Source organism: Chinchilla lanigera, unplaced genomic scaffold, assembly GCF_000276665.1.
Source record: "Chinchilla lanigera isolate Chin_1 unplaced genomic scaffold, ChiLan1.0 scaffold00040, whole genome shotgun sequence".
Taxonomy (NCBI): domain Eukaryota; kingdom Metazoa; phylum Chordata; class Mammalia; order Rodentia; family Chinchillidae; genus Chinchilla; species Chinchilla lanigera.
The window spans coordinates 5,764,899-5,781,150 of NW_004955441.1; the positions used below are offsets into that span (position 1 = coordinate 5,764,899).

The following is a 16,252-nucleotide window of genomic DNA, read 5'->3' on the forward strand; positions in this document are numbered from 1 at the left end:
TGTCCATGGAGTTACCATCCTTATGCCCCAGCTCAAAACAGGCTGTGTGGCTATCCAATGCCAAGAAAAAGATTTACAATATGTATTAATACTCTTTTGATTTGAAGTTACCTTCCACTAATGAAAAAAAAACTATTATATTACCTCTTGCCTTTTTATTCAGTAATTCAAGGTTTTGGATATGTGTCTTAGTTATTTTTCTCATTGCTGAGACAAAATACTGGACGCCCAAAGTTAAGGGAAGAAAGGTCTTTTTAGCTTACAGTTCGCAAAAGTTTCAGTCCATAATTGGCAGGCTCCAAGGCAAAGTGGCATATGGCAGAGGGGCAACAGTTAATGGCAGGTGGAAGGTAGCAAAAGCCACAAGAGAAGGGAGACAAGCCTCTTTCTGTCCCTTACATTGTATCCAGTCTGCTGGGATTAATCTTTTATACAAACAAGACATGCTGTTGCCCTTTGGGAGCTTATTATTTAAGAACATATATGGTGTATATCCGGGTAACTGTAGCTCAAGGTAGAGCACATGAGGTGCTAAAAGAGGTACAAATAATTGGTTATGGAAATTTTAAAAGGGAGAAATTACTTTCTCCTATTCGATATCAGATGGCATCAGAGGTGGAATGAAAGATCTGTATAACATGTAGGCGAAGTACATCACTGGTTATAAACAGAGGCACAAAGAGAAAACAGATTTGTTTGCCTATGCAGTTGTGGGAAGGAGAAGTGCAGTAAGCTTTGCCATGTATCTCTAGGATGGAGAGCCTGTGTCTCTAAAGAGTGTCAGTAGGACTCCACTGAGCCTCTTCCCTGAGCACATAAGCAAGGTCTGGGGCTATAGATATGTATCTGCTGGAGCTTGCAGTTCCCAACAGTGTTGATTGTCCTTAGTACTTTTCCTTTATCTCCTTTAGCACAGTTGTGATTACATTCATTTGTGTGGTTGTTCCATTAAAGTAGCAACCACATATGTTTCATTCACCATTTTATTTCTCTGAGTATATTGCCTAGCATATTACCATTCAATAAAGATTCATACAAAGAATCAAAGTAATAGTTCCACACAAATAAAAATAAGAGTGTGAATAATGACAATAAGCAGGATTTGTAATAAATGTAACTAAGAAACTTGGATACTGTGGAACTGTTTCTGTCTTTTTGAGACAGGGTCTCACTATGCAGTTCAGGCTGGCCTTGAACTCACTTTGTAGCCCAGGCTGGTCTCAAAACTCGCAATGATCCTTCTGCCTCAGCCTCCCAAGTGCTGGGATTATAGGCGTGCACCACCATGCCCCGCATGTATTTCTGTAGTAAGCAATATAGCCTGTACAAATATTTCTTACTTTATCTTGTTTTTTTTTCTAGTGTTGTCTTTATTTGTATTCTTAGCAATTATTTTCCAAGTAATAAATGTATAGTCAGGAATATTTCACTTTCGTTTTTAATGAGAACATAAAATGAAGTTGGTTGTATGCAGAACCATATATCTCAACAGAAATTTTTCAGACTGACGTATATCTCACTGATGATTTGCTAACCAATTTATTCACTGCCAAAATGTCTACCAGTGCCACAAATTACAATGAAGTCAGTACAGCCATTAGTTTTGTCCTCCTCCTGTGAACTTGTATACTATACCTGCCTCTTCCTTGTGGCCTTTGTAACTTTTCCCTTGCATTACTGTCATTTGTGGGCATGTCTTTTGTGGACATGTCATCAGGGAGCTCTAAACCCATCACACTGCTACTTGATATTGGGAGTGTCAGCAGCTTGGTCTCTAGAGCCCAGATTCACACTTGCAAGCAGCTTTACATTCCCAGAATTTGAACTACAGTATTTTTATTAATTGTATGGACTTTTCTTTGGGGTGATCATCTCAGATCCTGAGAAACACTGCACTTTTAAATAAAAAGAATTCTCATGTCAAAGGCAATATAAAATGATTGCTAAATGAAATGACTTTTGTCAGTGGCCTGAAAGTTTTTTAACTAGAGGCAGCTTTGAAGTTCATTGGTTTTGAGTATACAGAGAAAGCTTATATCTATAAAATAATGTGTAATATTTTGTTATATAGTGATGTGCTAATTTTGGGGGGAAACTGTATTTTTAAATTGCTGTATTCTTTTGAAGTGACGTTCGTCACCTTTCTATGACAGATTTATAGTAATCTCCGGTTTAAGGTACTTTGATAAAGTCAATCATGAAGTAGCATTGTTACAGTGAAATCTTAGATAGTTTTGAATTTTCTTCTGCTGAAACTAGAACTCCTTCATCTAATAGTTGAGGAGAAAAATAATGATATTAACATGCTGGTGTTTTCACTGTGTCTGTTTCTATGAAAGCTTTCCCCTTCCTAAATCCCACCATTCCAAATCTGTGGCGGAAGAGTGTGGAGATAACTCTCCATGTTACCCACATTCTCATAAATCTGAATCCTGCCTGGTCCTAAGAAATCTGCTGTTTCTTTGAGTGGACTTGAACAATATACCTGCGCTCAATCATAATCCATTTCAAAATACCTAGACTACAGAATAAATAGGTGAGATTTCACTTTGCATTTGTATTTTCTTTCTAGGATGAAGAGGCACAGACAGAGGTGAAAGCAATAATCAAGTCCTTGAAGAGGTAAATAAAAGAACTTACTTTTTGACAAATCTAATACAGTCTTCTGAAATTTAAGTTTCCCAGAGTTACGTTTTTATCATTCTGTTTGCCTTTTGATGTAAAGGTAATATATTTAGGTTTGAAGGTAAAATCATATTTCTGTGAAATGCATTCCACTAATAGCATGACAAAACAAATTATGTTATTTGGAGAATATACTTAATATGACTATACATGGTGATTCATAAACACATATGCTTTATATTTTTTCTATCAAGAAGCTATAGCTTTCAGAGTATTTTAAACAAAATATTTAAATCAACCAATAAAGTGAACTCTAATAAGTATTTTATTGTTTTAATGGAGACCATAAAACCTAATAATTTCATAAACTGGATAAAAAATGAAAACAGTGAACAGAGTTATTGGTAGAAAAACAAAAACAAAAGGATAAACATGATTAGTATTTGGATAAATATGAATAAAATTGCAGTAAAACACTTTTACCATCAAATTTGCATAGGTTTTTCCTCTTCATTCAGAAAACATTGAATATTGGCAGTATTGCCATAAGTTGAAATATTCTCGTATACTGTTAGTGGGAGAATATTTTTGCACAATTCTTTGGTAAAATATATCTAAGGTCTTAAAAATATGTTAATGCTAATCTTCTAATTCAACTTCATGGAAATAAAAAAGTATAAATGTTTGTGTGCACATGTTTATAAGAACATAACATTATGTTCAACAATAAGCAATTTATCACATTAGAATTTAACTACAATGTAAGATTTTGACATTAAAAATAATTACAGAAGTGATATAGGGGAATGTAGAGAGCATCTTAAGTATACAACTAAATAGTACATATATGTGATTTCAGCTATATGGAAATATGTACAGAAAAGTAGTAGAAAATGTAGTAAAATGAAAGTAGTTTATATTTCTGTGAGGCTTATCTTATTTACTGTATTTCCAAATTTTATTTATTTATATTTCTTATAAGAACTTATTAATTTTATCAAATATTGGCCTTCAGTGCATGCATTTTGATCATATTTATCCCCACATGACCCTTCCTTACATTCCAGTCCTCCTCCCACTCATTCCCTTCCTCTATTAAAGTACAGTAGTCTCCATTCTACTTTCATGTCACCATTTTTAGATTCCACGTATTTGGGAGAACTTGATACTGTACTAGTCAACATGTCAATCCCCAGATCCACCAATTTTCCTGCAAATGACAAAAGTTCCTTCTTTACAGCTGGATAATACTATGTATATATACCACATTTTCTTTTCCGTTCATTTGTTGCTAGCCACCTAGGCTGCCTTCCATATCTTGGCTATTATAAATTGTGCTGCAATACTCAGCGGTATGCTGGTATGCCTATAGTAAGCTGACTGTAATTCCTTCAAGTGTATACCAAGGAGTGGTACAGTTGCATCAAATGGTAGCTCTATTTTTAGTTTACTTAGAAACTTCCATATTAATTTCCTAGTGGCTATACTAATTTACATTCCTACCAGCAGAATAGAAAGATCCCTCTCCCCCAAATTCTCCCCAGCATTTATTTTTTTGTATTCTTGATGGCCACTGTAACTAGGATGAGATGGAATCTCAACATAGTTTTGATTTGGAGCTCCCTAGAGGATAAAGATATTGAACATGTTTTTAATGTATACATTGGCCTCTTGTACTTCTTTTGAGAAGTGTCAGTTCAGTTCCTTTGTTCATATATTCATGGGGTATTTGTTTTGACTTTTTTTTTTTTTAGTTCTTTATGTATTCTAGCTACTAATCCTGTGTTAAAAGAGTGGCTGGCAAAGATGTTCTCCCATTTTATAGGTTGTTGCTTTATTCTGTTAGTTGTTCTACTTGCTGTGTAGAAACTTTTGAATTTGATGTCCTGTTTGTTGATCCTTGATATTATTTCCTGCACTATTCAAGTCCTATTCAGGAAATCTTTGCCTGTGTCTATGACTTTAAGTGTTTCCTCTATATTTTCTTCCAGCAGTTTCAGAGTTTCAGGTATTATACCTAGGCCTATTATGCAGTTTGAAATTGATTTTTAAGATCTGTTTCAATCTTCTGTTTATGGATAACCAGTTTTCCAAGCATCATTTGTTAGAAGCTGTCTTTTCTCCAATACATTTTTGAGTCCTTTGTCCAGAATGAGTTAGCTATAGTTGTATGGATTTCTTTCTGTGCCCTCTGTTCCTTTCCATTGGTCTGTGTACCTATTTTTGTGTTAGTACCATACTTTTCTTGTGACTATGGTTTTGTAGTATAATTTTAAATTGGGTATTGGGATGCCTGGAGCTTTGCCCTTTTTACTTAGGATTTATTTGGCTATTGTGGGTCCTTTGTGTTTCTATATGAATTTTAGAATTGCTTTTTTCTAGTTCTGTAAAGAATTTTGTTGGTATTTCAATGGAGATTGTGCTAAATCTGTAACTTGCTTTTGTTAATGAGGCCATTTTAGCAATATCAATTCTGGCAATCCATGAACATGGTAGGTCTTACTGTCTTCTAGTGCATTCTTCAATTTCTTTCATTTCAATGTTATGAAATTTTCATTGTAGAGGTCCTTTGCTTCCTTGATTAGATTGATCCTCAGATTTTTTTGAAAATATTGCAAATGGAATTGTTTTTCTGATTTCTTTCTCAACTAATCCATTGTTAGTGTATAGAAAAGCTATTGATTTTTGGTGCTGATTTTATACCCTGCTATATTGCTGAATTCAATTTATCAACTCTAAAATCTTTTGGTGGAATCTTTAGTCTTTTAAGTGTAGGATCATATTACCTGTAAACAAGAATCATTTGACTTCTTCTTTTCCTACCTGACCCTTTTATGTCTTCCTGTTGCCTACTTGCTCAAGCTAAAATTTCAAGTACTGTATTGAATAGAGTGGTGAGAGTGGAAACACTTGTCTCATTTGTGATTTTAGAGGAAATGCTTTCACTTTCCCCCCATTCAGAATGGTATTGGCTGTGGTTTGTCATATATGGCTTTTACTGTACTGAGGTCTGATCTTCAATATCCAGTTTCTTTGGGGCTTTTATCATGAAAGGATGTTGAATTTTGTCAAAAGCTTTTTCTGCATCAGTTGAAGCAATCATGTGACTTTTATCCTTAGTTCTATTTATGTAGTGTATTTATTGATTTGTTTATGTTGAACCATCCTTGCATCCCTGGAGTGAAAGCAACTTGATCATGGTGTATGATCTTTTTAATGTGTTATTGAATTTGGTTTGTATTTTACTAAGAATTTTTATAGCAGGAATTATTTAAGAAAGATGGCCTATTTTTTTTCTTTTTTAAGTTAATTTTATTGGTATATTTTAGATATACAGAATGATCACATTCATCGTAAGGAATTTGTACTTAATTCTTTTTTCCCCATTCCCCTACCTTATATTCAACCCCTCTTCCACTCTCATTTTTACAAAAACTTTGTCTCCATTTTTTCCTTCTTTTCCCCTTTTTCTTCTTTTCCCTTGTTTCCTTTCCCCTTTCTTCCTCCCTAGTTCTCATCCCATTTGAACATTGTCTTCTTATTTGATAATATCTAGTATACATCTTGGTCCTTATTTACACTTTTGTCTCTGTGTTCATAAAGGATACTTGTGTATACTTTTTCTTTTTTTGGTTTGCCCTTCTCCAGGTTGAATATCGGGGTGATTCTGGCCTCGTAGAATAAGTTTAGAAGCATTCCTTCCCTTTCTATTTTATGGAATAATTTGAGGAGCAATGATGTTAATTTTGCTTTAGAGGTCTGATAAAATTCAGCAGTGAACCTGTTTGGTCCTGGGCTTTTCTTTGTTGGAAAACTTTTTATAATTGCTTTCTGTGTCACTGCTTGTTATTGATCATTTTGGGTTTTTTAAATCCTTCTTAGTTCCATATGGTAGGTCATGTGTGTCTAGAAACTGATCCATTTCTTTTAAATTCTCCTGTGAGAATATAGGTTTTCAGAGGTTTGTTATCCTGTGGATTTCAATGCTGTCATTATAACATTCCCTGTTTCATCTCTAGTTATATTGAGTTGGATCTTCTGTCTTTCTTTTGGATGGTTTGGCTGAGCATACATCAACCTTGTTTATTTCTCAAAGAACCAACTCTTCAGTGATTTGTATATTGTTCTTTCAATCTTTATTTCACTAATTTCAGCTGTAATTTTTATTATTTCTCTCCTTGAGTTTGGTTTTCATTGTTTTTATTTTTCTAAGACTTTGAGATGCATCATTAGGTTATTTATTGAGGAGCTGTCTGATTGTTTGATGTAGGCACTCATAGCTGTAACTTTCTCTCTTAAAACTGCCCTTTTTGCATCTCAGGGATTTGGTATGTTGTGTTTCCCTTTTCATTTAATTTTAGGAATCTTTTCATCACCCCCCCCCAATTTCTTCAATGAAACACTAGTTGTTCAAAAGTAGGTTGTTCCACCTCTGCACATTTGTATAGTTTCTCTTGTTGTTGATTTCTAGTTTCATTCCATGTGATCTGATAAGATGCAAGAAATTCTTTTAATTTTTTTTATTTGTTTAAGGCTTTCTTCATGGCCTAAAATATGATCTGTTTTGGAGAACATTCGATGAGATGCTGAGAATAATATATATGCCATAGTTTTGGATGAAATGTTCTGTAGACATCTGTTAAGTCCCTCTATTGTATGATACAGTTTAAGTTTGATGTTTCTTTGTTGATTTTTCTTTGTCTGGATGACCTAATGGTTGGTGAGAATAGAGTATTGAAGATATTTACTATTTTTATACTGTGACCTATGTGCCCTTTATATTGAGTAGTGTTTATAAAATTGGGTGGACTGGTGTTAAGTGAATTTATATTTATAATCATTATAACTTCTTGGTGGATTGTTCTCTTTACCAATATGTAGCGGCCTTTTTTCTCTTATCTGATTATATTGTCCTGAAATCTGCTTTGTCATATGTAAATATAGCTATTCCTGGTTGCTTTCAGGTTTCATTGTACAGAATATTGGTTTTCATCCTTTAACATTCAGTCTATCTATGTCTTTGCTAGCTATATCTGTTTCTAACAAGCAGCAAAGGATTAGGTCTTCTTTAAAATCCAGTCTGCCAGTACATGTCTTTCAATTAGAAAATTAAGACCATTTACATTCAAAATTATAGAAAGATCTATTCTACTTCTATTATTGTGTTACTTTTCTAATTTCTTTCCTAATTCTCAATAGCTTATCTACTTTCCCCCTTCTATGTGTAACATTTCTTTAAGTATCTTTTGCTATGCTGGCTTACTGGTTGTAAATTTCTTTAGTTTATGGTTATCCTAAAAGGTCCTCATAGCTCTTATTTTGGACAGCTTTGCTGGGTATAATAATCTAGGTTGACAGTTTTTTTTTAGGGGTTGAAATACATTGTTACATGCCTTCCTGGCCTTTTAGATAGGGTTTGTAAAGAGAAATCTGAAGTTATTCTGATGAGTTTGCCTATAAGTGACTTGATGATTCTCTCTTACAGCTTTCAATAGATTTTTCTTGTTCTGTGCCCTTTATTTTAACTATAATATGACATGAGAAGATTATTTTCTGGTCATTCCTGTTTGGGGTTCAAAATGCCTCTGCTGGGTATGGTATTACAGACCTGCAACTCCAGCACTAGGAAGGCAGAGGGAGGAGGATCACTGTGATTTCAAGGCTATTCTGGATCATTCTGAGGTCAAGGCCAGCCTGGAAAACAGAGCAAGACCCTATCTCAGAACAAAACTAAAACAAACAAAATACCTCTTGTATTTGATGTTTTTATTCCCAATGTTTTGAATGGTTTCTGTTATTATTTCACTAAATAGATTGTTTATATTATTAAGCTGAGACATTGTGCTACTCTTACACATCAAAAATTAATAAATTTAGTCTTTCACTCATGTCCCCTGGTTCTTACATGTTTTGTTCATAATTTGTGTTTTTCTTTACTACTGTCTGCATATAATAATTCATCTACCTTATTATCCAGCCTTGAAATTCTATCTTCTTGATCTTGTTTGTGAAGCATTCCACTGACTTGTTCTTTTCATTTCCAGAATTCCTGTTTGGTTCTTCTTCAGAATCTCTACCTCTTTGTTGAAATGTTCCTTCATATCCTGTATTATCTTTCTTAATTAATTAATTTATTTAAATCATTTTTAAGTCATTTTTTAAAAAATCAGTCTTTTGAATTACTTTGCATTTAATCCATTTTAATATGTTTGCATTTGGTTACTGATGAGTTATGGACATTTGGAGGAATAATGTTGCCTTGTTTTTTTCATATTTTTTTGTGTCTCTATATTGAGATTTGTGCATATATTGAGATTCATATCTCTTCTACTTTTTTGAGGGTCTTCTAGTTTCCAGTCATTTTTTCAAAGGCCTAATCCTCAGAACTGCCTAGAGAGGAGAAAACTAATCAGTATGAAGAACAACAAAAAGACAAACCAGACATTGACAGACAGTAAAAATCAATTAAAACAGCAACTATACCACCATTAACAACAGAAAAGAAATCAGCAATTAATAATATAGAGTAAACTGAAAGGCTAAAATTAATAGTTTAAAAGTAATAAAATGGAGGACTGGCATCCATTGATTGGGTAATCAGTGTAGTGGTTTATGGATAAGTACTTGACCCAGTGTGACACTTCTGCATCTGTCATTGGAGTGTTGGAAATTTCTGGCAAGTTTAGCAGTCTCTCCCAATAGGGAGCCTCCTCATCATGGGAAGCCCTGCTGTCTGTGCAATTCCAGAGTCAGATCTAGTCACATCTTTAAAAAAGTGTATGGATGAGGCCAACTAAAAACAATTTCTACATTATATCCTCCTGTCTTGTAAAAGCTGAGCATTTTTCTTAAATGACAGCTTTATATGTAGAACAATATACTTAGTCCAGGGAATTTCACGTAAAGTGAGCCATATGCACTCTAATTGTCTGTGGTTACTTCATTCACCACTCAGGGTGCTTGACTCTGGAGGAGACAGAATACCTGAAGAATGTTGCTGAAATGAGGATTTCTCCTGTTGGGCCACTAAGGCCAAGCTAATGGGGTCATCTTCCACTCACAGATGAAGTACACCAACTGCTAACCTCTCAAGAATCAGCATGCACAACTTTGGAAATGGGGCGTTCAGAACCAGAACTTCGAAGGTGCTCAACTTCCAAAGAGAAGAATCAAACTTTTTGCAATTTCTCATAAAACATTAAAGAAGTAACTTAGTATTCCACTAAAATTTTAAGACTTGCCATGTCCATGTAATTGCATTGTTAGCTCTCTTTCTTGCTAAATAACAAATGGCCTTCATTGTAACATAAAAATCTATGCCATTTCTCAGTTGCATTTAAAAGTTGTCAGAAGCTTTCCATCTTATAATATTTTTTGTATTTTTAAATTACAGAAAGCAGTGACAGAGCTAGAAAGGACCATAAACACAGTCTTCTGCACCAGACTTCTCATTTTACCAATAAGAAATTTAAACTCTGATGTACATGTAACAGTCAACATCAGAGAACTATACTGGCTGAGCCCAGCTAGATTCCAGGCCTTGGGATCTCAAGTCTTCTGCATTCTACTTTGAGCACAGGGCTATTTGCATTCAAATGATTGGAGTCTACAGTACCTAGCACAGAATGGGGCTCTGAGAAGGGTAACCATACCAATTTATTTAACCCTTACGTCAACCCTATGGGGAAGGTATGCTTGATTTTTCCCTATTTACAGGTATGGAAGCTAAAAGCATAAGATACTAAATTTCATCCCTAACATAGTAAGCAAGGGATGTGAAGCTGGGCAGGCTGCTCCAGAGTCCATGCTGTGGTCTGGGCCACTGTATAACCTTGTCAGCAAATGGGGGACATAAGGACAGGGGGAGTAGAGGAAGATGGATGAAGAGAAGACAAAAGAAAGGACAGGAAAGGGAGGAAGGGGGATTTCTAAAAAAGTAGAGAGGGGTCCTAAGGAAAAAGAAAAGAAACCTAGGGAGTAAAGGTAAAGAAAAACCTTATATTTATTTTTCTGGATATTACCATGCATTGTCTAGTTTCTCATCATAAATATCTAACAACCTATTATGTGTCTTCCTTTACATTAAATCTTTCTCATATGCCCAACTGTTCCACCCCCAATCAAGATAAGGAAATATGGTGGTGAAGGCTAATTTTAATTACTTTTCTTCTCTGTATATACAGGGAGAGCCTCCTTGGGGACTTTATAACTTATTAATTGTGCAGTTAACAAGATAAGCTTATTTCACAAGGATAAGGTACATCTTAGAAGCAAATAAAGCTAGTATCTTGAAGTCCTGTGGTTTTGGAGCAACTCAACCTAAATTTATTTTAGGTGCTTAAAGCCAAAATTAAGGCTGAGTTTTAATAGTTTTATTGAGGTATAATTGACCTATAAGTAATTGGCCATATGTAAAGTATACAATTTGATAAATTTTTACATATGTGTGTACTCATGGTCAAGATCAACATTTCCATGACCTAAAAAAATTTTGTTCATACCTGTTTATGTCTCTTCTCTCTTTCCTTGTACCATCATCCCTAAGCAACCACTGATCTGCCTTGTGTTACTACAGATTATATTCTGTAGAATTTTTTATAGAGTTCTACATTATGTATTCTTTTCTGACTTTTTTCATTAAGCACAATTATTTTTAAATTCATCCATATTGTAGCAGGTACTAATAATTCATTCCTTTTTATTTCTGAGTTGTATTTTATTCCATAGATATACCATAATTTATTTCCAAATTTACCTATTGATCAACATTTGGGCCATTTACAGTATTTGATTATTACAAATAAATCTTGTGTGAACATTCATATAAAGTCTTTGAATGGATGTATATTTTTTCATTTCTCTTGGATAAACACCCAAAGTAGAAAGGATGGTTAATGTACATCTATCATTTTAAAGACTCACACTTTCCAAAGTGGTGCTGCCAGTTTAAATTTTTCACCAATAGTGTATAAAGTCCCACATGTTCAACCTTCTTAACAACACTTGATGTAATTATTGTTTTAAATTTTAACTACTGCACTAGGCTTGTAGTGATATCAGATTGGAATTTTAATTTGTATTTCCCTAATGTGAACTGACATTGAGCCTTATTTCGTTGCACATATTTATATACCTCTGTATTGAAGTGCCTATTCATATTTTTTCACATAATTTAAACTGGGATATTTGGGGTTTTTACATAGTCTTTGAAGTATAGCTTCAATTTCATTTATTGTATCATCTAGGTAAGAAATTATTTTAGCACCATTTGTTGAACAAACTTTTGGTTCTTCACTGGATTGCCTTTGTGCCTTTGTCAAAAGTCAGTTTTCCATATATGTATGAAATAATTTCTGGGCTTTCTATTATTTTGCATTGATCTATTTACTAACCTTAATGTCAGTACCATATTGTTGATTACCATAGCTTTAAAATGTTGAGATGAGATAGTGTTAATCTTTCAATTTTGTTTTTAAAATTTGTTTGGGCTATTATAGGTCTTTAGCTTTTCCATGTGAATTTTACAATCAGTATTTATATTTCCCCACCATACCCAAAAAAAACAGTGGCTGAGATTTTGATTGGCATTGTGTTGATCAATTTGAAGAGAACTGACAACAATATTGAGTCTTTCAACCCATTAATATCATTTACCTCTCTATTTAGGCCTTTGATTTCTCTCAGCAGTGTTTTGAATTTTTCAGTGTAAATCTGTATTTTTGTTAACTTTTCCTCTAGTTATTTCATATTTTAACACTATGTTTTCATTTCAGTTTCTGATTTTTTAATATGGAAATGCAGTTGATTTTTGTACTTTGTGTGTGTGTGCGTGTGGTGCTGGAGATGGAACCCAGGGCCTTGTGCATGCAAGGCAAGAGTTCTACCACTGAACCACATCTCCAGTCCTATACATTAGTCTTGCATCCTGTGACCGCTTTAACTTCACTCATTATTTTTAGTAGTTTTGATATAAATTCCATTTGATTTTATTCATAATCATATCTTTTGTTAATAAAAACATTTTACTTCTTTCTTTTTAATCTCCACTGAAATATAGCCCCAGCAGCAGGAAGAAGACTTGGAGGCTATCCAGCTCTAACTAAGAGGAATCCTACAGTTAATTTGGTGATAAAGATGATCTGTAGGCAGTTTCCAACTTCCACATCAGGCTCTGACTCTGACTACCAAACAGGATATCAACAAGGTATTATTTTGGTGCCTTGTTCAGGCCCCACTCAAGGTTGCAGACTTATTGGGACCTACCCACAGCAGGAAGTGAGGTGAGATGGACACTGGAAATACAGAGGCTGGGAGGAACTGGACCTGCTTTTGCAGTAAGATCATCCTGGCTCAACCCAATGTGCTCAAAGACCTGAAATTCTCCAAGGGCTCACTTTGAAGAAGGGCTGCTGAGGAAGTTACTGTATGCCAATGCAGAGTGAGGCTGAGAGGAGATTTACCAAATCATCCATAATCAAATACAAATATAACTGTACCATGCTAGAGCAAATGCCAATATTTCATCATCTACCATCTCAAAAGAAAATGACATTAAAAATTAATGCCATCTACTGAAGTACACAGAGTATGTGGCAAAATGCTGAGGAAAGTACTATAGGGGCTGCTACACAGTTAATGATATATTATTTTCCTGGATTTTGTGATATTTGTGGTGTTTGTAACTTGTACAGTTTTGTAATTTATGATGTCATTTCTATTTTAAATATGTACTCATTTCAACCCCAATTTTATTATTTGTATATTTGCATCCTTTCTCCTAAAGAGTCCCCAAAATTTGGATCAGCTGGCCCTAGCATCCTGCCTTGGAGCCAGCTGATATGAACTGAAACCTCTAAACTTAAAGGAAAGCAGGGCTGGGAGAGGTGAGCTGATTTGCCAAACTGTACAGTCAGAACCAGGACCCAAGGCCTGTGGCTCCTCATTCAGAGCTCTTTCCTGTATGACTGGCACAGGAACCACACTGACCCCAGGCAGCTTCAGGAGCTTCAGTGATTGAAACACACCCGCTCAACCAGCATGCCGAGCCCCAGACAGCTTCAGGAGCCTCAGTGAGCCGTGTTCCACCACACACACCATTGTGGGAAACACAGCGAGCCCTGGACAGCTTTGGGAGCCTCAGTGAGCCTCACCTCACCCACCCCACAGCATCGTGGAAGCCATACTGAGCCCCAGGGATCCTTGGGATCTTCAAAAATGACAAAATGAAGAAGCAAAATGCAATCTCAGACCTCCACCCTAACCAAAACAAGTCTAGGAGTTACCAACATAGAAGAGCTTGGGAGTTACACACCTGAACTTTCTGAAATAAAAACAACTGAAGTAAAGAAACAATTCTATCAGGCTATAGCAGAAATCAGATCAGAAATAATCTCTCAGGTAAAAAAGAAAATGACAACAGTAATGAAAAAATTGCTCAGCACATTTAAAGAAGACATAAATTAAAAAATAGAGGAGCATAGAAAAATAATGGAAACCTTAAATGAACAATAGAAGAAATAATTAGAATGCATGAAACAGATTCAGAGATATTCAGGAAATTAAAAATTCCATCAAAAACTGGCAAAACCGCTTGAACAAAGCTGAATATAGACTTTCAGACCTTGAAGACAGAATTGCAACTAATGATCATGAAAGGAAGGATCTCTTAAAAATAACAGGGAACCCGGAAATAACAATGCAGGGGCTGCAAGAGGATGCAAAGGAAAACAATATAAGATTAATAGGTGTCAACAAAACAGCAGGAGTCAATACAAACGACATAAAAAGTATTTGCAGAAGTAACAGCAAAAAATTTCCCAAACATGGATAAAGAATCTGACATACAGAGAAATGAGGCATATAGAACTCCAATTATAGAACTCCAATAACCAAATAAATCTACATCCAGATAACACTAATAATAATGATAATAATCAAGATCCCAGAAATTTAGCAAGAGAACAGAATATTAAAAGCTGTGAAAGAAAAGAAACTGATCACCTATAAAGATAAGCCCATCAAAATCATGGCAGATTTCTGAACACAAACCATCAAGTCAAGAAGAATTTGAAGTGTTTCAGGTCCTGAAAGAAAACAACCTCCAACCTAGATTGATGTATCCTGCAAAACTATCCTTCAGAATTAATAGAGAAATAAAATTTTTCCACCACAAAGAATGCCTGAAGAAATGCATATGTGTGAAACCAACCCTACAAAGAATACTGAAAGATACTGTAAAGAGAGATAAAAATGACCACTATTTCAAGAACAACAACAGAAAGGAAGCACAAAGCAGAGCAAGCAATTAAACAGAGGGAAAAAGTTGGGAACCAGCAGCAGGAAAATAACATGACAAAGATAAGCCAATACATATCTGTTATAACTATTAATGTAAATGGCCACCATACACCAATCAAAAGAAGCAGACTGGCAGAATGGCTCAAGAAACAATATGCTGTATATAAGAAACACATTTAACTCAAAAGAAAATTCATATACTAAAAGTCAAAGGATGGAAAACAGTACTCCATGTGACAGGAACCCAGAAAAAGGAAGGGGTAGCTATTGTGTTTGCAGACAATGTGAACTTCAAACCAGGAATGTTCAAAACAGATATATAAACTCACTACATACTTGTTAGGGGAAAACTGTAAGAGGAAGAAATAATAATCCTAAATATCTATGCCCCAAATATAGGAGCACCCAACTATATAATACAAATTTTAATAGACATGAAAAATCAAATAAGCAGTAACACAATCATAACCGAGGACTTAAACACCCATTTCTCACAAAGAGGTCAACAAGACAAAAATCTGCAAAGAAATAACTAAACCAAACTTGTGAATAAATGTACTTAGTAGACCTTTACAGAGTGTTCCACCTAGCAACATTAGACTACACATTCTTCTCAGCTGTACATGGGACATTCTCTAAAATGGACCATGTACTAGCCCATAGAACATGCTTAAGTAAATACAAAGGAATTGAAATTATCCCATGCATACTATGAAATTAGAAATTATTGACAAAAGAAATTGCAAAAACTCCATAAACCCTCCAGAATAATCAATGGGTCACAGATGAAATTAAAGAAGAAATTAGTGAGCAACCCACTTGGGCCCCCTTCTGTCCCTCTTTCAGACAGAAGCTTTCTTTCCCTCAATGAATATTTTCTCCTATTTGAAAAAAGAAGAAATTAAACAATATTTACAATCAAATGAAAATGCAGATACAACTTACCGGAACCTGAGTATCACAATGAAAGCACTCCTCAAAGGGAAATTTATAGTGGTGAATTCCCACATTAGGAAAGCAGAATGAACACCAGTAAACAACCTTATACTGCACCTCAAGCTTCTAGAAAAAGAAGAACAAGTCAAGCCCAAAAAAGGCAGAAAATTATAAAGATCAGAGCAGAAATTGACACAATGGAGACTAAGAAAACAGTACAAAGAATTAATGAATTGAATAGATAGTTCTTTGAAAGAATAAATAAATTTGATAAATCCCTAGCCAACCTTATCAAAAAACGAAAGAAAAAACTCAAATTCATGCAATAAGGAATGAAAAGAATGAAATCACTACAGATCCTGTAGAAATTCAGAGGATCATCAATACTACTTCA

General features: G+C 34.7%; 1 protein-coding gene across 4 annotated transcripts in view; it reads left to right on the forward strand.

Annotated features, from left to right (window-relative positions):
- The window catches only part of Rmdn2 (regulator of microtubule dynamics 2), a 65,865-nt gene extending 54,412 nt beyond the window's left edge, over window positions 1-11,453 (forward strand). For 3 of the 4 annotated variants that reach the window (XM_005390880.2, XM_005390877.2, XM_013517544.1), the window contains 2 exons: window positions 2,573-2,622; window positions 9,581-11,453. In XM_005390880.2, the coding sequence (XP_005390937.1) occupies window positions 2,573-2,622; window positions 9,581-9,626 (96 nt within the window). In that variant the 3' untranslated portion in view covers window positions 9,627-11,453. Of the gene's footprint in view, window positions 1-2,572; window positions 2,627-9,580 lie in introns of those variants that run through there. The other variant, XM_013517543.1, reaches the window with a different exon arrangement.
- Window positions 11,454-16,252: the final 4,799 nt, after the last annotated feature.